Source organism: Salmo salar, chromosome 05 (genome assembly GCF_965601325.2).
Source record: "Salmo salar chromosome 05, fSalSal1, whole genome shotgun sequence".
Lineage (NCBI taxonomy): Eukaryota > Metazoa > Chordata > Actinopteri > Salmoniformes > Salmonidae > Salmo > Salmo salar.
Genome location: NC_138295.1, coordinates 68,503,167 through 68,527,325, shown reverse-complemented (window position 1 = coordinate 68,527,325; position 24,159 = coordinate 68,503,167). Strand labels below are relative to the sequence as shown.

At 39.9% G+C, this 24,159-nt stretch overlaps 1 protein-coding gene across 1 annotated transcript; it reads right to left on the bottom strand.

Moving 5' to 3' along the window:
* Positions 1–2: 2 nt before the first annotated feature.
* On the bottom strand, positions 3–14,073 carry LOC106605653 (protein lin-28 homolog A). Its single transcript, XM_014201529.3, has 4 exons — positions 13,695–14,073; positions 12,924–13,108; positions 8,989–9,182; positions 3–6,198 (listed from the first exon to the last, which is right to left on the bottom strand). The coding sequence occupies exons 1-4, from the start codon at positions 13,702–13,704 to the stop codon at positions 5,829–5,831; spliced, it is 759 nt and encodes a 252-aa protein (XP_014057004.1). The 5' UTR covers positions 13,705–14,073; the 3' UTR covers positions 3–5,828.
* Between the last annotated feature and the right edge of the window lie 10,086 nt (positions 14,074–24,159).

Sequence of the window (24,159 nt, the reverse complement as noted above, 5' to 3'; positions counted from 1 at the left end):
TGTAAGCAACAGGCTTTATTATTTCAGTCAAATAAACCTTTTAAAATATCCAGACAAACCATGATTGATGTAACAAAAAAATGACGTTGAATACAATGAATGAATGAATGACAGGCCAACAGGAAAACAATACAACAGATATCAGTGCTCTTTCGAGATGTTAAGACAATCTTCTGCTTTGGACGAACACTTGATTGTTTTATACAACCACAGCACTGAAAATACATACATAAGCTTTTATTTTTTTACAAAAATGTGAGTCCATCACGTCACAATATGTCCTGGATGTGGGCTACTCAACAGTGCTTTCTGTGTTGTCTTCGGGGCATATATCTCCACAATAAATGCTTTGGTTCAGTCTGCATCCACAGGGCTGTCTCAACTGTTACAGAAATGTTGCAGAATAGTTGGGGTCAATTCCATTTCCATTCAGGCAGTTAAGGATGTCAACTGAAATTGAAATTCCATTTTACCTATTTGCTTTCCAAATGGAATTGGAATTTTAGTTTCCAACCTGAACTGACTGAATTGAAATGGACCCCTACACTGTTACATAACCATGAGATAGTGATTCACTGTTGCTTACCTGTTATGAGTTGATCATTAATACACACGATTAGATGATATGATCCATACAAGGTTAAAACAATGTCAGTAGTTACATCAATCTCTGAGGATCACAAATAACAGAGAGGATACAACACATAACAGAGAGGATACAACACATAACAGAGAGGGTACAACACATAACAGAGAGGATCACACATAACAGAGAGGATCACACATAACAGAGAGGATACAACACATAACAGAGAGGATACAACACATAACAGAGAGGATCACACATAACAGAGAGGATCACACATAACAGAGAGGATCACACATAACAGAGAGGATACAACACATAACAGAGAGGATCACACATAACAGAGAGGATCACACATAACAGAGAGGATACAACACATAACAGAGAGGATCCAACACATAACAGAGAGGATCACACATAACAGAGAGGATACAACACATAACAGAGAGGATAACAAATAACAGAGAGGATCACACAACAGAGAGGGTACAACACATAACAGAGAGGGTACAACACATAACAGAGAGGGTACAACACATAACAGAGAGGATCACACATAACAGAGAGGATACAACACATAACAGAGAGGATACAACACATAACAGAGAGGATAACAAATAACAGAGAGGATACAACACATAACAGAGAGGATACAACACATAACAGAGAGGATACAACACATAACAGAGAGGATACAACACATAACAGAGAGGATCACACATAACAGAGGGTACAACACATAACAGAGAGGATACAACACATAACAGAGAGGGTACAACACATAACAGAGAGGATACAACACATAACAGAGAGGATACAACACATAACAGAGAGGATCACACATAACAGAGAGGATACAACACATAACAGAGAGGATACAACACATAACAGAGAGGATACAACACATAACAGAGAGGATACAACACATAACAGAGAGGATACAACACATAACAGAGAGGATACAACACATAACAGAGGGTACAACACATAACAGAGAGGATACAACACATAACAGAGAGGGTACAACACATAACAGAGAGGATACAACACATAACAGAGAGGATACAACACATAACAGAGAGGATCACACATAACAGAGAGGATACAACACATAACAGAGAGGATACAACACATAACAGAGAGGATACAACACATAACAGAGAGGATACAACACATAACAGAGAGGATACAACACATAACAGAGAGGATACAACACATAACAGAGAGGATACAACACATAACAGAGAGGATACAACACATAACAGAGAGGATACAACACATAACAGAGAGGATACAACACATAACAGAGAGGGTACAACACATAACAGAGAGGGTACAACACATAACAGAGAGGATACAACACATAACAGAGAGGATATCACACATAACAGAGAGGATCACAACACATAACAGAGAGGATCACAACACATAACAGAGAGGATACAACACATAACAGAGAGGATACAACACATAACAGAGAGGATACAACACATAACAGAGAGGATACAACACATAACAGAGAGGATACAACACATAACAGAGAGGATACAACACATAACAGAGAGGATACAACACATAACAGAGAGGATCACACATAACAGAGAGGATACAACACATAACAGAGAGGATACAACACATAACAGAGAGGATACAACACATAACAGAGAGGGTACAACACATAACAGAGAGGATACAACACATAACAGAGAGGATACAACACATAACAGAGAGGATACAACACATAACAGAGAGGATCACACATAACAGAGAGGATCACAACACATAACAGAGAGGATACAACACATAACAGAGAGGATACAACACATAACAGAGAGGATCACACATAACAGAGAGGGTACAACACATAACAGAGAGGATACAACACATAACAGAGAGGATACAACACATAACAGAGAGGATACAACACATAACAGAGAGGATCACACATAACAGAGAGGATACAACACATAACAGAGGACACAACACATAACAGAGAGGATACAACACATAACAGAGAGGATCACAACACATACTTCATTGAGGTGTTAAAGTTGTCATATAAACAAAAAATATGACTAAATGCTACATTGTTTTGTCAGATGAGTTTGACAGAAATCACAGTTCCATATGTCCAGCAGTGATTTGATATACACTGACTGTACAAAACATTATGAACATTTCTTATATAATCATCATTATTTCAATCTAGGAAGAAATTCATAACTTAGAAGGATAGTGACCAAATCACAATTACACTGAGTGTACAAAACATTAGGAACACCTGCTCTTTCCATGACAGACAGTTGATAAATCCATTTAAATCAGTGTAGATGAAGGGGAGGAGACCGTTTAAATAAGGATTTTTGAGACAAATGAGACATGAATGGTGTGTGTGTGCCATTCAGAGGGTGAATGGGCAAGACAAAAGATTGAAGTGCCTTTGAATGGAGTATGGTAGTACGTGCCAGGTGCACCTGTGTCAAGAACTGCAACGCTGTTGGGTTTTTCCTGCTCAACAGTTTCCCGTGTGTATCAAGAATGGTCCACCACCCCAAAGGACACCCAGCCAACTTGACACAACTGTGGGAAACATTGGAGTCAACATGGGCCAGCATCCCTGTGGAACGCTTTCAACACCTTGTAGAGTCCATGCCCTGATGAATTGAGGCTCTACGGACAAAAGGGTGGTGCAAATATTAGGAAGATGTTCTTAATGTTTTGTAAACTCAGTGAAATAGGCCTGTGTGTAGGATTTCAGTTTGGTCCTTTGTCTAAGTGGTGTGACCAAGGAATGCAAAGACAAACAGAAACCATAATGTAAACAGAATATAAATTACCAGAACTGACCACTAGATGGTGGTATGCACTTACAATAACGCACAGGTTCAGACAGGTGTGGACATGTGCGTTTACAATGTAACATGGACATAATAACAGTATGTATACTTAGAACTCAGAGGTAGTTACTAATATCAGTACATAAGTCTATAGAGTTGAACACTAACTCAATATCACATGGTTTGCTTCAAACAAAAACACATTTAGTTCTATGAGGATGATTCCCCTCAAAATGAAAAGTAAACTTTTTGGTAAGTTCCCTGAGAACATTCTTTCTCCTGCGAGAAAATATAAAATTTGAGTCCTCCAGGGATCTAGTTTGGTTTGTGCTAATGTTTGATTATACATACGATCTATGAGTATTACACATATTCACTGTCAGTAAACATAGAAGAGCCTAGAAGTTCAATTCATAGCTGCATTATACAACATACCTGGGCTTTGTTTCATGCAGTATCGTGCCCTTTCAGTCACGCAGTCAAAGGATTGAAGGCAAACATTTCACCCCATTGATTATTTGTCATCTTACCCTTCCTACTAAGGTCATTCGATTAGATTAAGTTTGATTTGTCAACACACATTAAGAAGTGACTGCTCCACTGACACGCTGAGAATGCCCTTTCACAGTCAGTCAGTGCAGCCGTACCCTGTGGGAGAGAGAGTACTGTATGGTCATGATACGGTGTGGGTAAAGTTAAAAGAAACATAAACCATGTCTCCTTATAAATGCATTCAACATACATGTTAATATTTACATTGAGTATTGTTATTGATGAGGATGGCAGGTATACTACTTCTTCACTGCCCTGAACAGACAAATGATCATATTAGCATTGGTTTAGTTAGAAACAGTTTCCCAGACACAGATCTAGTCTAGTCCTGGACTAAAAAGCACGTTCAATGACAATCCCGATTCTCCATTGAAAGGGCGTTTTAGTCTAAGACTAGGTTTAATCTTTGTCCGGCAAACCAGGCCTAAGAGGTATGATTGGGTTTGGGTGTCTTTGGCTACTGTCTGATGAAAAACGCACAGAGAAAACAAAGGCTTCGAACCGCCCTGTGTAGTTCTCCAAAATAGAGAAAGAAAATCTAAGAAATACTTCCTGTTGGAATAGGTGAATCCATGTGAATCCATGTGAATCCAGGTGAATGGTGAATCCATGTGAATGGTGAATCCATGTGAATCCATGTGAATGGTGAATCCATGTGAATCCATGTGAATCCAGGTGAATGGTGAATCCATGTGAATCCATGTGAATGGTGAATCCATGTGAATCCATGTGAATCCAGGTGAATGGTGAATCCATGTGAATCCAGGTGAATGGTGAATCCAGGTGAATGGTGAATCCATGTGAATCCAGGTGAATGGTGAATCCATGTGAATCCATGTGAATCCAGGTGAATGGTGAACCCATGTGAATCCAGGTGAATCCAGGTGAATGGTGAACCCATGTGAATCCAGGTGAATGGTGAATCCAGGTGAATGGTGAATCCATGTGAATCCAGGTGAATGGTGAATCCATGTGAATCCATGTGAATCCAGGTGAATGGTGAATCCATGTGAATCCAGGTGAATGGTGAATCCAGGTGAATGGTGAATCCATGTGAATCCAGGTGAATTTGAACAGACTGAGCTTTGGGACAATAGAGTTCAGATGAGGTAAATGATCAAAAAAGACAGAACAAGATTGCTTTGGCTGTTTGTGTCAGTCCCATTCCTAGTTGTCTTCTTATTGCAATTGATAGTAGAGCAGATGTCAATGAACCTGACTGAGTGATGGAAACACAAGGGTGACTGACCATCCCTGTGCTACCAGTCTGAGGTAGATTAGGCTGAATCTGGCCCAGGAGGTAACTAAGAGTATAGGTCTATCTATGTGGAGATGGATTGAGTTGGCCCAGGAGGTAACTAAGAGTATAGGTCTATCTATGTGGAGATGGATTGAGTTGGCCCAGGAGGTAACTAAGAGTATAGGTCTATCTATGTGGAGATGGATTGAGTTGGCCCAGGAGGTAACTAAGAGTATAGGTCTATCTATGTGGAGATGGTTTGAGTTGGCCCAGGAGGTAACTAAGAGTATAGGTCTATCTATGTGGAGATGGATTGAGTTGGCCCAGGAGGTAACTAAGAGTATAGGTCTATCTATGTGGAGATGGATTGAGTTGGCCCAGGAGGTAGCTAAGATGTACACCGTTTAGTAGTGGGAGACTCTGGGAGGGATTCGGGAAGTAAAATAGATACTTTACTGTCCATTTGGTTAAAAATGTGGATCTGCTTGAGGTTACCCCAGAGGTAGCTCAGGATGTGTCTGTGTGAGGAGGAGACTGATCAGACTGAAGGAAGGTGGTTTTATTGGACCAGAGGTAATACTAACAGGTGGCATCTGTCCATGGTGGATGTGGATCAGGATTGTTTCCACCTGTGGTGTGCTCCAGATCTCCTCTGGATCTGTGCCGGGTTTTCCGGAGAGCTGGAGGACTTGCTGGAGGACTTGCTGAGGGGGGGGGAACTGTCCTGAGAGGGCTGGGAGTGCCTGTTTCCCTGCCTGGGACTGGGGCTGTAGGAGGTGGTGGTGAAGGTAGAGGGGTACTGGTCCACAGTAGTGCGTCTTCCCTGAATGGCTGTGGCATGGCCGGGAGACAAGGGGCCGGGGGGCCGGTGAGGACAGTGGGCCAACATGTGCGTCGCGCTCTGGCAGTAGTGGCACTTCTTTGGCTGGGGCGGCAGGCCACACTCTTTGGCATGGTGGTCTAGTCCTCCACAGTTATAGCATCTGAGACACAGACAGATGAGATCCTTGTCACATTCCAATTCACAAACAAGCAATTTCTTTCAACTTCAGGGCTTAAAGTGCGTATTTATTCTGAATTCAAAGAATAATACCTAGAACTTCTTATATGGGATATCTTTACATTTTCTCTAGAATGTAATATGGTACAAATACAATTATAACATGCTTACTAGATTGGTTGAATTATATTTACCCAAAATCTGTTGGTCCAAATGTATCCTTTAGATGGCAGCATTTCACATAGAATACACCATAGAATATGCATAGAATACACCATAGAATACACCATAGAATACACCAATACTGAACCTTTAAAAGAAAACAGTTAAAGTGACCAATGCAAATACAATACTTCTCATATGTGTTCTCATCAAGAGATGACAAACCAAATAAATAGATAAATAGCTTATTATTTTCCCTGCTAAAATGCGCTTTAATAACAAATTTGCCCACTTGCTGATATTTATAGCTTACTGCCAAATGTCTATAGAAATGCAGTATGTCAACAACAGGCCTAAGGCCTGCAATAAATAACCAAGATGCTGCTCACGGGCGGAAACAATGACAAGGCGAAACAAAGCAGGGCTCCACACAGGAAACTAAGTCGTGTCACTCCAGCCTGTCACATGGTTTTACTGGATCAAAAAGGAAGCTATTTAATTAACTGGTTAATATAAGAGCAAATCATACCAATTCATTTGCAATAGACCTGATCATTAGATATCAGGTCATAAACAGATAGGATCATTACGACATTATTAACTTGCAGTCAGATGTTATAAGGCTACATTTCAGGCCGGTCACCCAAACAGTTACATATTGCAGCTTTAACTCTTTCTAATGGAAACAAAGTGTTTCGCATGACTGAGCTGGAGGCTTGCAGGGGGTCCCTCTCGGTGGCATCTTCAATTAGAACATGCGAGGGGGGAGAGGGAAGGAGGGGAGAGGGGGAAGGGCACTTGAATTTAGGTTTCATCCAGGCTAGTTCGCTTGCTTGGGAGGTTACCTACCAATACCCCCTCCTCCACTCCCCAACCCCCACCACATAGACTCCCGTTCTAGCTGGTAAGAGTGAAAAACCAGCTTTCACAAGACAGGCTGCCATGCTGGTCGGAAATGTTTCAAAATTGTCACTGAATCTATGTTTTTATAACATAGAAATCACATAGGCAGGCACTGTTCAGACACATGGTTACATAGTTTCCGCAACATTTATGTTTGCATCATTTCTAATACTTGCACAGAACAACAAATCAGCTGAGGTTTGACTTTCAAGTCAACCAATAACTCAAGTGAAGAGAAAGGTGTTGGCACAATTTATTTGTAAATTCCAAAATGTTCAAATATTGTCAATGTTTATAAGATCGGGGAGCCAAGAGTTTAACTGTGTAACACATCAACCCACTAAATAAAAAATATAATAAACCAATATAAAAATATATAAAAAAATAAATGCTGGTGGATGTTATTAAAGGGAATGTAGAGTTTATAAAATGTTTTTAACCTGCCTATTTGGATCCAACCAGCAGCTCTGTTACTGACCCAGAAAGGTTAGGGGTTAGAGGTCAACACACTGACCTCAACATATTTCTATTCCTGCCTTTGAAGAAAGATCCCTCTTACATTATAACAATGGGGAGGGAAATTAGGATGAAATGTCTACACAAAAAAGAAGTATACATTGTTAAATAAATGTGGTAATTGATGTAGCATAAGCCTAACTCAGGTCCTAAAAGTAGTATCCACCATAACACAACATGATGCAATATAACATCACCTAACATGATGAATAAAAGGGTAATCCTGTATAAAATAAAAAGCCTGTTTCTGAGAATTCCTCTTCAGTCTAAAGTGATATTTGCTATACATTACAACATTGCATCTGGTTGGGAAACAGCTGTTAAAACAGCCGTTCCTATCAAACAATCTGTGTCAGTGGGGTAAAGGACAAATCTGTATTCAAAGCAAATAGCAGCCAGCAGTAGAGCCTCAAAACCAACCATCACGGAAATAGCAGCCAGCAGTAGAGCCTCAAAACCAACCATCACGGAAATAGCAGCCAGCAGTAGAGCCTCAAAACCAACCATCACGGAAATAGCAGCCAGCAGTAGAGCCTCAAAACCAACCATCACGGAAATAGCAGCCAGCAGTAGAGCCTCAAAACCAACCATCACGGAAATAGCAGCCAGCAGTAGAGCCTCAAAACCAACCATCACGGAAATAGCAGCACTTAGACCGACTAGACCTCCGTCATACAATATTGCCGTAAAACCATGGCAACGGGAGCCCTATAGAATAACAGTTTGGGTGGAAATGCAGCACCACACAGGAAAAAGTCCAGCACAATCACATTCATTATTTATACTAAACTCATCATACATTTGACCTCTAGAGGAACACCATGTAACAGAACCTTTACAAATGTGGACCTTTGACATAATGTAAATAATGCAGCAGGTATACACCACACAGAACCTCTGAATCATACACAGGTAAATACAAATATGCAGCTCCTGCTAAACAGATTACATCAATGCACACATACACAGGCACACGCACATGCATGTATGCACATACAACACACACACACACACACACACCCCCACTAATGATCACCGCAGAACTACCCTGTTCCTTCCAACATCATTGTCTGTTCTGTTGCTAGTCTCAATTCCCTCCCTGCAGCAGCAGGTCTTAACCACTCTTTTTCACTCATAACAGAACATAAAATGAAAGTCTGTTCTAGTAATTCTATTTCTATGGTTCACTCACCGGTCTCCCTTTGGCTTCCATCTCTGCTGCGGGATTGGCTGCTTGGGTTTCTGTCTCCTCTCACTGCCCGAGCAGGGGCCTCCCCCGGGGCCCGTGACGTGTACAGACTCCAGGCCCCTGGGGGACCTCTGGAAAGTAAACTCTAGTGGCTCTCCCTCCCGCAGGCTGCGAAAGCCCTCCATGTGCAGTTTGCTCTGGGATAGAAGGAGGAGGATAGGACAGGATAGGGAGAAGAAGACACAGGTTACACAGGGATCTCCTGGTCTAGTCACACACAGTAAAGCTAAATCAACCCACCTCTCCATCTAGGTCTCAATCAAGCAGATAGATGAATCAAATTCATCTATCTACATTACGTTTGATAACTTTCTACCATGTATCCAAATACGTGCTTGAGGACTACTTTTATGGTAAAGACAGACAGCCGTCATAATGGCTGATCCCTACAGTCACTTGCTCCCTGCCATTCCCTGGGTCTGTCGCTGTGGACTGAGCACATGGGTTCACTTCCTATACCAGAGGATTCAGATGGACCTTAGCACACTACAGCAGAACACTCGACTTTTTAGAATAGACGCACAATCTCTCCACTTCTGAGGGAATTTTAGATCTTTACACAGAGCCACAGGAAAGCGAATAGCTGTACTTTGAGCAGGATATTGTTAATAACAAGTAGAAAACGAGGTATGGTTGGTGTAACATCTACATTTTTTACATTTTAGCACACGCTCTTATCCAGAGCGACTTACACATAATGCATTCATCTTAACGTAGCTGGGTGAGACAACCACATCTCACAGTCGTAGTGAGTAAAACTGTCCTCAGTAAAGCAGCTATCAGCAAAGCCAGTGCTAGTAAGAAAAGACAAGTTTCAGTCTTACATGATGATCTGTGAACTCAATCATCGGAATCTTAGGCATTCAGTTGCTAATATAGATCACAAAAATGTTTCTAAAACTATTTAATGGCAAGTGAAAAAGGATTTTGGTGTAAAAAAAATGCATTTGTTGTATATAATCTTGTAATAACAAATCTATTATAATTACTGCTATTATCATCACTATTGTCCCATTATAAAATACAAACAAATTATTTTTTACAGTATTTAAAATATGTATAAAAAAACTAATAATATCTTACTGTTTGTGAAACTTTAACACAGTTGGTTCCCTTTCCATATTTGTTAGAAATATAATTGTTTGTATGATCTATTCATGTATCAAATAATAATAATAATTGCTTGATTGAGGTTCATGAGTTCTTTAAATAAATTTCATCCAAAGAAAAACGCAATTACTAAATACTATTTTACAATTATTTTATTATAAAAATGTAAATAGTAGGCATATATAGTATATAAATGGTAATACTATTTATGTTTTATCAAATTAAACACAGATAATTTAGGTTTTGAATATATTAAAAATATCCTAATAATCTCTCAATTAGAGCTTTATTCCTTTTCTTAAACAACTTTTCTTATTAACTTTTACATCTAGTTACATTTTCATGGATCTTGTCCAAAATAAATGTTTACTAAATTAATTCATACATTTACAGCAACTGTTATCTCAACAACAGCATTAATTAAGCCAATTTACCCCCATTTCACAATACATAATACCTTTTTCTAATACACAAAAGGAATACCACTGATTAAAACAAATGATTTGATTTCTGTGAAAGTTGTTTACAGTAATGTAAATTATTGCATGTCTGAACGACTGCAGTGACAAACCCCCCCTCCCCTAAAAACGAATAACTCAATCTAGCAACGAATAAAATAAAAACGGAATATCTCATGAATCCTAATGAAACAACATGCAACTTAACCCTAGTTCATCTTTACAGAGGCCAACAAAACGAATCTAGCCCATATTTCTACGAATCACTTGAAGTCACTGATTTGTGTTTCAACAGAAGTCAAAGCATAGGTTCAGGATTCTCTGCTCCAGACACCTCCTCCCTCCAACATATCTGAGCCATCAGCCCTCAGCCCAGACCAGCTCTCTGTTAGCCCTGCTGGAGCCACCTAAACTCTGGGCTACCACAGACCAACCCAGCACAGCAGCCATTTTGCCTGTTTTCGGTTGGGGGGTGTGGGAATGAAAAAAGGGCATAGAAGAGAAGGGAAAGACAGAAAAAGTGAGCAAGGAGAAAGGAGGGACATGACAAAGAGGAAGAGGTGCGGGTATAAACAGTACTTTTCATTTTTTCAGCACATGGTCTGTCTACTAACTCTTCCAATAGTGGAGGAAGCTTTTGCCACTGGACGGCTTGATTGAGAGAAACGTGATATGAATGAGAGGGTTGAAGAGGACATACACGTTGAAATAAATGACAAAACCCCAGAGTTCAGGCTGGGTCAGGCTTCAGCGTGTTTAACTCCTGAAGATACCACAGGTGTTTCATCGTCAACAGATCACAACATATTCCCAGTTTAAAGAGAGACATTCCCCCACTTGAAGCAGTTCTTCAGGTCATTCTACAAAGCCATATGCGGTCTCTCCACAGTCCTGTCTACAGAAGCATCCTGTTAGTCATTTGTTAGTCACATTCAAGCTATGCAAGGAAACCTAGTATATCAATCCACGCAACTTTGTGAAACATTTCCAGAAACCAGTCTCAGATTCATGCACCAAATATTTCCCAGTTAAAATGAATCTGAATTGTAATTGAAGAGTGAGTAAATCATGCATGGCAGTGGTCTCAAACGCCCATGGAGACAGTGACTCAACATCAAACAGAATCAGTGGTAAAAAGCACAGACAGATAACATACTGCAACTGCATTGCTCCAACAGTGTTGGTTAGCAGTTAGCTGCACTGTCGTCATAGGCATTTCATCAGCTGGCCATAGAAATCAGTCTTCTCTATAATCAGCCCCTCTATCAATAGATGACTCACTGTAAGGAGGAAGTCACGTGAACACAAGTAGGTAGGTAGCTTTTTTTCTTCTTTCTCCCCTTTGAGGGAAAAAAACCACCAGGAAGAGGAACAAACAAAGACTGGTATTAGCCTAGCCCTGGAAGGAAGGAGGAGCCTGCCAAACACAGTGAGATGAGATGGACTGATGGGGCAGTCATAACCAAGGATCCACTCCAGCCAGTCTCCCATCGCATCATACACTATATCCCCCACCACACCCACTCCCCAAACCCATGCTGCCCAAGCAAATCCTACTACATTTACATTTGAGTCATTTAGCAGACACTCTTATCCTGAGCAACTAACAGTACTGAGTGCATACGTTTTTGCACTTGTCCCCTGTGGGAATCTAACCCACAACCCTGGTGTTGCAAGCGCCATTCTCTACCAACTGAGCCACACGGGATGGGGACTTGGCATGCTAAATCAAGCAGAGTGTCAATGGAATCTAACAACATGGCATGGGATGGTGAAGGAAAGCAGTGCCATAAAACATACACAGCCCAAAGCCCACACAGGAGTGAAATAATGTCCAAAATCTAAACCTGGTTGTGAGGTTGGCCTCTAAGCACATGTTTAACCTGACCTTTTCTTTTCGTTGGCTTCAGAAAACCCCCTCTTATACAGAGGCCCTTCCCCCTGTCTTCTGGGTCTATAAAACATGACAAGTAACATCTATCAATCACCCATTTTTCCATTGCAAAACTATTTCACTATAACAATAATTTTCCAAATGTTAATGATTTCCTGTAATCCTACAGACATCCTAAATAGAAGCTCATTCATGAGGATGCTACAACTTAGGTGTTACAATGTTACCACTGACCCTCAACAATGTGCACGTGTCTCAGAGATATGTGGTAGAGATACTAACTATCCAATAGCCTGCACTGTGTGACCTCATATAGGAGTGGGAAAATTTGTATCCAACTCGTGTAGACACGAGGGTTCAGCTTGACTATCTATCAGCTGATTATTTGTATCCATAGATGGTTCAACTTAACTTACTTGGTGAACAAATACATCCATAGGAGGATCTACGGGAGTTCCCCCACGACTAGTCATGGATATAAATCCGAAGCCCATCCGCACATTGAACCACTTGCAGTGGCCTGCGCCGTGCATGAACTGTTGCTGCCCACCCAGCAAGGATCCTGGCTCCTCTCCTCTATCGCCACCTTTGCCCAGACCTCCTGAAAGCAAGTTGAGAGTGCAATGTTAAAACATCAATGAAATCACTTCCCATTCGTTTCAGTAAAACTTATTCGGGCAAATTATTCCACTTCTAAAATGTATTCTGTCCTGTACACAATTCATATGCAAAGTACTTATTTTCCAAAGCGGGTAACCAACTCATAAAGAACATTAAAAAAACTTTATTTACATGATTTGCCAGCAGATGGGATTTGCTTTGCTTTGATGGCTATCTGATAAATAGCCATCATAGGCTACGCCAACTTGGATATTGAAGTGTTTATATATCAGCTATGAACTTTCATCTGCACTTGCATCACTTTTAATGTTCTAACAACAAAGGTGAAATAACTTTGTATTTAACGCAAAGGACAGGTGTCCATTGTCACCCATCAACCTCAGCAAAAAGCGCACAAAAAACTCGAAGTATATAGCAAACGCTGTGGGCGGTAGGCTACATAACACAACATCTTGGATATAGATACCCAACAACATCTCGGAGGCTAGTCAGTCCCCTCTCCTTTCCCAGGAAAGAGGGACGCCAGAGAGACAATCTAAGCAGAGATACATAGAATATAGAATAACCTTCGGCCATGTTTCCCTGCCAAGTTTCCGCTCCAAACTTCGGTGATATAAACTCTGCTGGTCTTGATATTGTTTATTCCTCTGCGTCAGTCGAATATTCTGATTCGAGCGACCATACTTTAGGGTGCATGATCCAACGTGCGTTCCCCCATAGATTTTCAGCATATTCTTCTATGGATTTCTCTTGCTCTGTTCACGTGACTCTGTCAATTTATACACGCTTTCTGGCGACTATTTTGTTAGGTCCGTGCAATCCGGGATCCTTAGGATGTCCCTAACCATTTGAAGTTGAAATGTAAAATGGTTACGGTAGTGGTTAAAGATAGGGTTTAGTAAGGGTTATGGTTAACATTAGGGTTAAAGTAAAGGTAGAGGTTAAGATTACGGTAGGGTTTAGGGTATGGACGTCCCAAGGATACCGGATAGCAGTGCCATTTTTTTTCTCCTCGAATCCAGGCAAAAGAGTTCGTTCGGAGCACAGAGATAACCAATCGTCGTTCCACAAACCGAACTTAAACATATTTGTGTAGGCCTATGCCACGTTTATTTATTAATTAGACGTTTCAGAACATAAGTATTTGGCACGAAAATGCTTGAGTTGTCATTTCATGCCAAGAATAAACTGAATGAGTTCCCTAATTTATGTGTGGAAATGTGGTTATGTTAAATACATAGGCATATCCTCAAGTCATGATATATACAGTACCAGTCAAAAGTTTGGACACACCTGCTCATTCAAGGGTTTTTCTTAATTTTTGTACTATTTTCCACTTTGTAGAATAACAGTGAAGACATCAAAACTATGAAATAACACACATGGAATCATGTAGTAACCAAAAAAGTATTAAACAAATAAAAAATATTTTACATTCTTCAAAGCAGCCACCCTTTGCCTTGATAAGAGCTTTGCACACTCTTGGCATTCTCTCAATCAGCTTCATGAAGTACTCACCTGGAATGCATTCCAATTAACTAATTAATTAATTTGTGGAATTTCTTTCCTTCTTAATGCGTTTGAGCCAATCAGTTGTGTTGTGACAAGGTAGGGGTGGAATACAGAAGATAGCCCTATTTGGTAAAAGACCAAGTACATATTATGGCAAGAACAGCTCAAATAAGCAAAGAGAAACGACAGTCCATCATTACTTTAAGACATGACGGTCAGTCAATCCAGAACATTTCTTCAAGTGCAGTCGCAAAAACCATCAAGCGATATGATGAAAATGTCTCTCATGAGTACCGCCATAGGAAAGGATGACCCAGAGTTACCTCTGCTGCAGTGGATACGTTCATTAGAGTTACCAGTCTTAGAAATTGCAGCCCAAATAAATGCTTCACAGAGTTCAAGTAACAGACACATCTCAACATCAACTGTTCAGAGGAGACTGTGTGAATCAGGCCTTCATGGTCGAATTGCTGTAAAGAAACCACTACTAAAGAACACCAATAAGAAGAAGAGACTTGCTTGGGCCAAGAAACACGAGCAATGGACATTTGCACACACTGTACATTGATTTTTCTATTGTGTTATTGACTGTACGTTTGTTTATGTGTAACTCTGAGTTGTTGTTTTTGTCGTACTGCTTTGCTTTATCTTGGCCAGGTCGCAGTTGTAAATGAGAACTTGTTCTCAACTCGCCTACCTGGTTAAATAAAGGTGAAAAAATAAATGTAATTAAATAATTAGATGGGTGTAAATCTGTCCTTTGGTCTGATGAGTCCAAATTTTTAGATTTTTGGTTCCAACCGCTGTGTCTTTGTGAGACGCAGAGTAAATGAACAGATGATCTCTGCATGTGTGGTTCCCACCATGAAGCATGGAGGAGGAGGTGTGATGGTGCTTTGCTGGTGACAGTGTCTGTGATTTATTTAGAATGAAAGTCACACAACCAGCATGGCTACCACAGCATTCTGCAGCGACACGCCATTCCCATCTGGTTTGCGCTTAGTTGGACTATCATTTGTTTTCAACAGGACAATGACCCACCACACCTACAGGCTGTATAAGGGCCGTTTGACCAAGAAGGAGAGTGATGGAGTACTGCATCAGATGACCTGGCCTCTAAAATCACCCAACCTCAACCCAATTGAGATGGTTTGGAATGAGTTGAGTGAAGGAAAAGCAGCCAACAAGTGCTCAGAATATGTGGGAACTCCTTCAAGTCTGTTGGAAAAGAATTCCAGGTGAAGCTGGTTAAGATAATGCCAAGAATGTGAGCAAAGCTGTCATCAAGGCAAAGGGTGGCTACTTTGAAGAATCTCAAATATAAAATATGTTTTGATTTGTTTAACACTTTTTGGGTTTTCATGAGTCCATGTGTTATTTCATAGTTTTGATGTCTTCATTATTATTCTAAAATGTAGAAAATAGTACAAATAAAGAAAAACCCTTGAATGAGTAGGTGTGTCCAATCTTTTGACTGGTACTGTATATATCAATAAAAACTGTGATCACATTTAACTCCAAGGTAACTATTGCACCGAATTAGGCTACTTCTTATTATCCGTTCAAAATGAATGTCTGTGTAACTGTGACATATCACACATATGCCTATCCTTCCTGAAATGTTTATGGGAGTAGACTAGTCACAGGGTTGATTTATGTGATAGAATAACAACTCGTTAAGATAGGGTTTCTGTATCGATGTCTGAACCATGGTGGCTGACATGAACCAATCTGGTGGGTCCAGTCTTTCCGGGGATGGACAAGTCATTAGCCTAACTACTTTGTCAGACTCCTAAAATATATATCTACGAGCACCACAGCCACAATGCTTGGGGCATTGAAATAAACCTATTTTCACAGGTATCACAGTTGTCTCACAAAGACAAGCCAAAATTACCCTCAACTGACTTTTCATTTCTATTATTATCTATATTATTATTATTATTATCACTGCGTTGTTGGGAAAGAGTTCTCAAGGTAAGAATACCACTGTACTGTTTTACACCTGTTGTATCCTGTGCGCGTGGCGAATAAACTTTGAAACTCACCAGGTAAAGTGAGTTTAGGCTATTTATCACAACATATGGAAATCCGTATTACTTAAAAGCTAATCTGTGTTGACATGTATGATGCAACAACAGATATGCCTAAATATATATCTACCGCGTAAAAGGAAACTAAGAATAAAACATGAACGCATAGATCATACAGGCATGACCTGACATTCCTGTGCTGTTCTCGACCGTAGGTTATCATTTTAGCCAAACCCATGTACAGATCAAGTTAGCAGAAATATCTCACAGATAGGCGTATGTGTTCCTTGCATGGTACACATTCAACAGGCCACATAAAGGCTATTCGTGCGTATTATCACCTGGTTTAAATCAATACTATCATCGAATTGTCGAAATAAAAACGATTCCCCGATAGATAATTAGACTATGGCATAAATAACACGACAGAGGGTTCAAAACACAGAGATTGGCCAGGGCGAATGTTAGGGGAATTCTTTATGAAGGGGATTGGGGGAGAAATACTCCCAATACATTGTAAACACGCCCACACTACTGCAGGAATCCCCTGATGGACCCCACCTCACACTTCAATCCGCCTTCAAACTGTGTTTGTGAAGGTGCAGAATACGAGAGGAATTGGAGCTCAGCACAAACGCAGCGTGGAACATTGGGCCAGAATGACCAGGCAGCAGCCGTACCGATGTTACCGAAGCAGGTATTTTCTCAGCTATTATAAATGAGGGGACAAATGCGTCAAACTGAATCAGCGGCTATTTGGAAGATTGAGGAGGATTTGGAAACAGAGTTATTAAGTGTTGTGTGTATGATATAAAAGGGTGAGGACAGAGAGTAAAACATCACCAGACCATGTATAGTCACAGTTATGAGGTCTCTCTCTCTCTTTCTCTCATTTTATCGAGTTCATTGGGTTTCATTCCATTTTCTACCATTGAACACTTTTTTGCAGTCTAGCTTTTGAGTGCCAACAAGGTTCATATTGTTCAAAAAAATCATTAGGCTGCTACTAATATTAACAACTCTAAGAAATGTAGAAAACTACAATTTAACTGTTTAAACTACAATGTAAATATATCAGAATCAGATTGTACACAATATATTTAGATCGAATGTCTATTTTTTGAACAGTTTTGTGGAAAATCCATTCGTAAAATGGGCTCTAATCTTGTAACCCCTTTCGAGAATCTGAGATCCTTTCGGAGTGATATCGGGGTACTTATGATGTTTGGTGATAATCAGGATTTTTTCCCCATGCAAAGTAAGTGGCTGGGAGGGGCCCGGGCATTGATGGAAGGGAGGCAAGGGTAACGTTAAGGGGTTGTTCTCTTCCAATGCCTTAGCAGATCGAGATAGTGAAACTGGGGAACGAACGATTCGATTTAAAATAAACGTAAGAAATGCGCAATTGGAATCCAATTAATATTGTGGAACTTTTATTTAGGTGCATGTGGAAACTATTGTTCGTTCTCTGAGGCTACCGCTTTGCTAAACTGTTGAGCTCAATGAGGATCACATTTTTAAATACACAATTGTGCCCAATAAATCAGATTATGGAGATTAAAAACGTTATGTTGAAACACATTAAAGGGAAATTAAATATTGGACAATGAATCTATTTAAAACATACGGTAGAATAACTAAGTCTCAAACATACTGAACAAAAATATAAACCCAACATGTGAAGTGTTGGTCCCGTGTTTTATGAGCTAAAATAAAAAAATCACAGAAGTATTCCATATGCACAAACATCTTATTTATCTCAATTTCTTGGGCACAAATTTGTTTACAGCCCTGTTAGTGAGCATTTCTTTAATAATAATAAAGATAATTCATCCACCTGACAGGTGTTGCATATCAAGAAGCTGATTAAACGGCATGATCATTACACAGGTGCACCTTGTACTGAGGTCAATAAAAGGCCACTCTAAAATGAGCAGTTTTTTTCACACAACACAATGCCTCTATCTCAAGCTTTGAGGGAGTGTGCAATTGGAATGCCGAATGTCAACCAGAGCTGTTTCCAGAGAATTTAATGTCGTTTTAGAGAATTTGGCAGTACATCCAACTGGCCTCACAACCCCAGACCACGTCTAACCAACCCAGCCCAGGACCTCCACATCCGGCTTCTTGACCAGCGGGATCGTCTGAGACCAGCCACCCGGACAGCTGATGAAACTATGGGTTTGCACAACCAAAGAATTTCTGCACAAACTGTCAGAAACCTCAGGGAAGCTCATCTGCGTTCTCGTCATCCTCACCAGGTTCTTGACCTGACTGCAGTTCGGCGTCGTAACCAACTTCAGTGGGCAAATGCTCACCTTCGATGGCCACTGGCACGCTGGAGAAGTGTACTCTTCACAGATGAATCCCAGTTTCAAATGTACCGGGCAGATGGCAGACAGCGTGTATGGTGCTGTGTGGGCGAGCGGTTTGCTGATATCAACGTTGTGAACAGAGCGATGGGGTTATGGTATGGGCAAGCATAAGCTGCGGACATTAAACACTATTGCAATTTATCGATGGCAATTTTAATGCACAGAAATACCGGGACGAGATCCTGAGGCCCATTGACGTGCCATTAATCCGCCGCCATCACTTCATGTTTCAGTATGATATTGCATGGCCCCATGTCACAAGGATATGTACACAATTCCTGGAAGCTGAAAATCTCCCAGTTCTTCCAAGGCCTGCATACTCACCAGACATGTCACCCATGCTCTGGATCGACATGTACGACAGCGTGTTCCAGCTCCCACTAATATCCAGCAACTTCGTACTGCCATTGATGAGGAGTGGGACAACATTCAACAGGCCACAATCAACAGCCTGATCAACTCTACGAAAGAGATGTGTCGCATGCACACACACAAATATTATTACACAGCTAACCTTGTGGGGACATACAATTCAGAACCATTCAAAATCCTATTTTCTCTAACCCCTAACCCTAAACCTAACCTGTACCCTTACCCTAACCCTAACCGAAAAACCTAACCTTAACCCTAGCTCCTAACCCTAAAACTAACCCTAGCTCCTAACCCTAATTATAACCCTAACACTAACTCTAACCTTAACCCTAAACACCCTAGAAATAGCATTTGACCTTCTGGGGACCAACAAAATGTCCCCAGTTGGTCCCCACAAGTATAGTTAGACACGTACACACACACACGCGCGCGCACACCCACACACACACACACACACACACGCGCGCGAGCACTACTCTCAAACACACTCACACAAAGCAGCTTTTATTGGATTGGACTGGATTGAGTTACATTCCCCATATAAAAACTTATTGCATGCATAATGATTATAACAGTTTCCTATTTCAGAATAATCTGAGGCATGGTGACCATGACGCACTTACTTGAGGTTGTCCCCTGCGAGGTCATACCCCTGGATACCTTTGAAGAGCAGGGATGTTTATTAAATAGGCCCAGAATGCATCGAGAATGTCTTGCGTCCAGACTACACATGCATTTGGGACATCATTGAAGAGGGTGCACTTTCATAACCAGTTGTTGAATGCCCAAGATAACTGAAAGTAAATGTATGAACTGTATGAAATGTAGAAATATACAAATTCCACCGTTTCCCATTCATATCAACTATAGCATATAATAAATTACTCCACCAAGGGTAAACTAGGGAAATTGACCATGCATTATTTAAAAATATATATTGTACAATTCAATAGGGATGGACGCCATCTCGTCCCCAGAGTCTGAAACCCTCAATCAAGCTATGGAGGTAGCGGTCTGGCAAGGGTTAACATCTCAGCTCAGCGATTGGAGACTGAAGAGTTTCACCAAAGAGTTTCTAAACCCAGAGGCGCAACATCGCGAGACTACCGGGGGCGCTTGCGAAACAGACCAAACAGACCAGGCCAATGAGTCAATGAACGAAGTAAAGACATCTTCCTTAGTTGTTAATTTTCTCGAAATCTAAAGGTACAACCTAGATTCGAGCCAATGTTTTAAGTAAACGAACATGTCATTACTCCAACCTCGTGAAAGTGACAAACTGACAGGTTTTAATTTTTCATCAAAAACAACCTATATCGAAGGAGTGCTGTTGATTTGACTGCATGCGCAGTTTGGCGCGAGACGAACGTGTTTCTACGCATGCGCTTAGCAAACAAACGTCGCAATGACATCGCCTGTAAGTGTGATCGGGGATTTCTATTGGAGAAGCAATTTTAGCCTATCTTCATACTGTGCTGCCTTTGGTTTCGCAGCTGTTTTACCTATTGCCTCTCCATCTCCATCTTCGGAATATAGCCTTTTAGAAAGTATAGCCTTATGAATGTCAATAGAATTTAGGCAAGAATGTCCACATGGTAACAAACTGTTTGGATGCTAACCAATGGCATTTATTAAAAAGCCTATAAGAACCCGGAAGAATTTGAAATAAATCTAATATTTTTCATTATAGTAACATAATCTCCGTTTTGGCTCATTTGACCCCCCTCTCCAGTCTCTGCGTTGCCTGGTCCAAAATCAAAGCATACTTGCATAACGTTTATGGTTAATTAATTGCAGAACATTAGGCAATAGGAAGAAGTGGGGAACACATATGCAACAATTTAGCTTACCGATTGTTCACCATTGCCGAGAATATAGCAACTGATGGATAGGCTATCAGTTCCTGAGGAAAGATGGAGAGGGTAGTTTGTATCGATACTAGTCTATTGGTAAACTGTCCAGCCATAGCGCCTCTGCGCAGCCTCATCTTCTGCTACTCTCGTGGCTGATTGGATGCCTGTACAAATAGCGCCAAATTGGAACAGTGAGTGTTGCTCCCAGGAACTCAGTGCACTCGTGTTGATATAGGTAACAGCGTAGCACCATCTAGTGTTAATTTCATTACATTGAAAAAAAGCCTAGTACAATAATGTGTAGTGTGTAGCCTATTGGAAATAGGCAGCAATATATTTTATATTATTTTTCTCCCCCCCAAAAAGCCTTTGTCGTAATTAGATACTTCAATATTGTTCAATTGTGCGTTGACTGTGTTTGTTTCTTTCGATGTGTAGTTTCTATTATAGACCTTCACAGCAATAGGTAGGCCTGGGTTTCTATTTAATTCGGAATGTGGAATTTACATGAACGGTTTTGCTCTTTTGTGTCATCTGGTGGTTGCTGGGGATGGCTCTCGGATGCAGCCCTAATAAATGTAGTGAAATATATAATGTGAATAGTAAACCATACAATACCTACAATACAATTCACAATCGAACAGTCCACATGTTTTAAAATAGCTAGTCCTGTTGTAGAAGAGATTCGATTAAGATCAAAGTTGTTTGATTATCCTATAGTGTTTGGGTAGCTATCAAGCAACGTGCATCGATGAAGAAGAATCTAAAAGTAGATTTAAAAAACAAATTAAACACGGATGTTATTTTTATGAAACTTAAATTCCCAATAAGGGATAGCCTACCAGACTAAGAGTTTTAGGACAAAGTCTAAGTATTTCGATTGGAACTGACCTTTTTGATCATCCTCACAGATATAGTGTTCATACAGAACCTTTACATCTCAATTTAAACCGGACAGCACTTCATTTCATTAATTTGAATCCCAGAATCAGACAATAAAAACAACAACAATGTATTAAAATGTTTGCCCAAAATGATGTGTAACATCTAAGAATGTTACACGTTTGAACATCCCTTTTTATAAAACAAATTAATAAAAGTAAATGCACAAATTAACTGCAAATATTTCTTGAAGACTAAATTCATTAAATTCTGCATGAAAAAATGTACATTTCCATGTGAAAATGTTGTAAGTGCCAAAGGTGTAAAAGAGAGAAAGTACAAGAACAAGTTCTGGTGCCGTTTTGGTTATCAACAATTATATGAACAAAATATTCTTATTTCAGAATTTCAAGAAGGAATTCAACTCTTGGACATAAAATGGAAATGTAGGCCTTTTCAAATACAACACATTTTCTCTCTTTCAGGTACAGTGCTCATTTTGATAAACCTGAAATAAATATACAATTTCTATCCTTTCCTGTATTGATTAATTCCTTAATTGTTTACTTGGTCCTATCATTTTTTAGGATTTTGTTATTGTTTTATTTTCTAATAAAATGTTTCCAGTGATGGGAATTGAACAACAGGTTGTTATCAATACACAAATGAATTAATGGCTGACTATTACTAATTGATCATATCTGACATTTTAGCTCAAAATGTATTACTCTAAATAAAATAAATAGTAACAGAGTGAATTTTTTGTTCCAATCCAAATGTTGATTTTCATAATTTATTGTAACTTTTTGTATAATCTACCTGGTTAATCTTTAGATTTATTTTACTACTCTTAATGTCTTTCTATTTGTGCATTTTTTTTTATCACAAAGGTAAATATAAAATGTAATGTTGATGAATAAATACTTCAATTAATCAATGCTTTTTTCTCAAGTTTCCCACACTTTACTTGTCATATAATTTACATTGAGACATTTCTGGCTTCAGTCCTTATGCTTACACATTGAAAAAGCATGCAAATCAGAATTTCCAATGCAAACAAAGTGTGATGGTATGAGATGCATGACATTCTTAGATGTTTTCACTGATGAGGTGGTTGGGCTACACATGACTGGCACCATAGCTTGGAAGCCCCTTATTGAGAGTCACTGGAGGGTGAAGCATGGTCACCTTCTTGTTCAAGCATGCCTCAACTTTCGGTTCTGGTTCTAGCTACCCACACAGTGGAGGCTGCTGAGGGGAGGATGGCTCATAATAATGTCTGGAACTGAGCTAATGGAATGGCATCAAACACATGGAAACCATGTGTTTGACGTAATTGATACCATTCCACTCAATCCGCTCCAGCCATTACCACGAGCCCGTCCTCCCCAATTAAGGTGCCACCAACCTCCTGTGACACACACATTATTCATGCCTCTCCAATTCTAGTCTCACAATCTTTTTTAATGCAAAAAGCCACATTAAAAGTCACCAGAATCATATGGGGTAGAAAGGTGTGAAGGCTAGAGAGGTTTACTACATGTTGGACGTTGGAAACTGAAGTTTTTTTCTGAAGACATATCAAACCTGAAAGTTTTATCCAAGTCAAATCAATTTAAGAGAACATGACCATAAGCAGCGTGAAGCAGAGGTGTCAATGCATTCATTCAATACCAGTTAATGAAATGAAAAAAATGAACAATTAAAAACATTACAAGAATAATATCTTATATACATGAATGATTTGCCTTTTTTGTATAATTAGATTTTTTACACATTAGTCCGATCTCTATGGTTGAAACACAATACACATTCTGACAAAAAAATATTTTAACAGCATAATTCACTAAACAACACAGAGATATACACATTTGATGATGACTGAATCAATCAATGAACCGTCATAAAATACTATGAACTACACATATTTGACACTGAAAACTACAGTACCCAGACCGCATTGCCATCGGACGTAATGAACTTGTTGAATGAATGGGACTTGCT

Bases quoted from the DNA above. Each gene is read 5' to 3' on its own strand.
- LOC106605653 (XM_014201529.3), bottom strand. The intron at 9,183-12,923 runs GTAAGTTAAGTT...CTTCTATCCCAG, and splicing joins TGGATGTATTTGTTCACCAA to AGCAAACTGCACATGGAGGG. The intron at 6,199-8,988 runs GTGAGTGAACCA...TCTGTGTCTCAG, and splicing joins TGGAAGCCAAAGGGAGACCG to ATGCTATAACTGTGGAGGAC.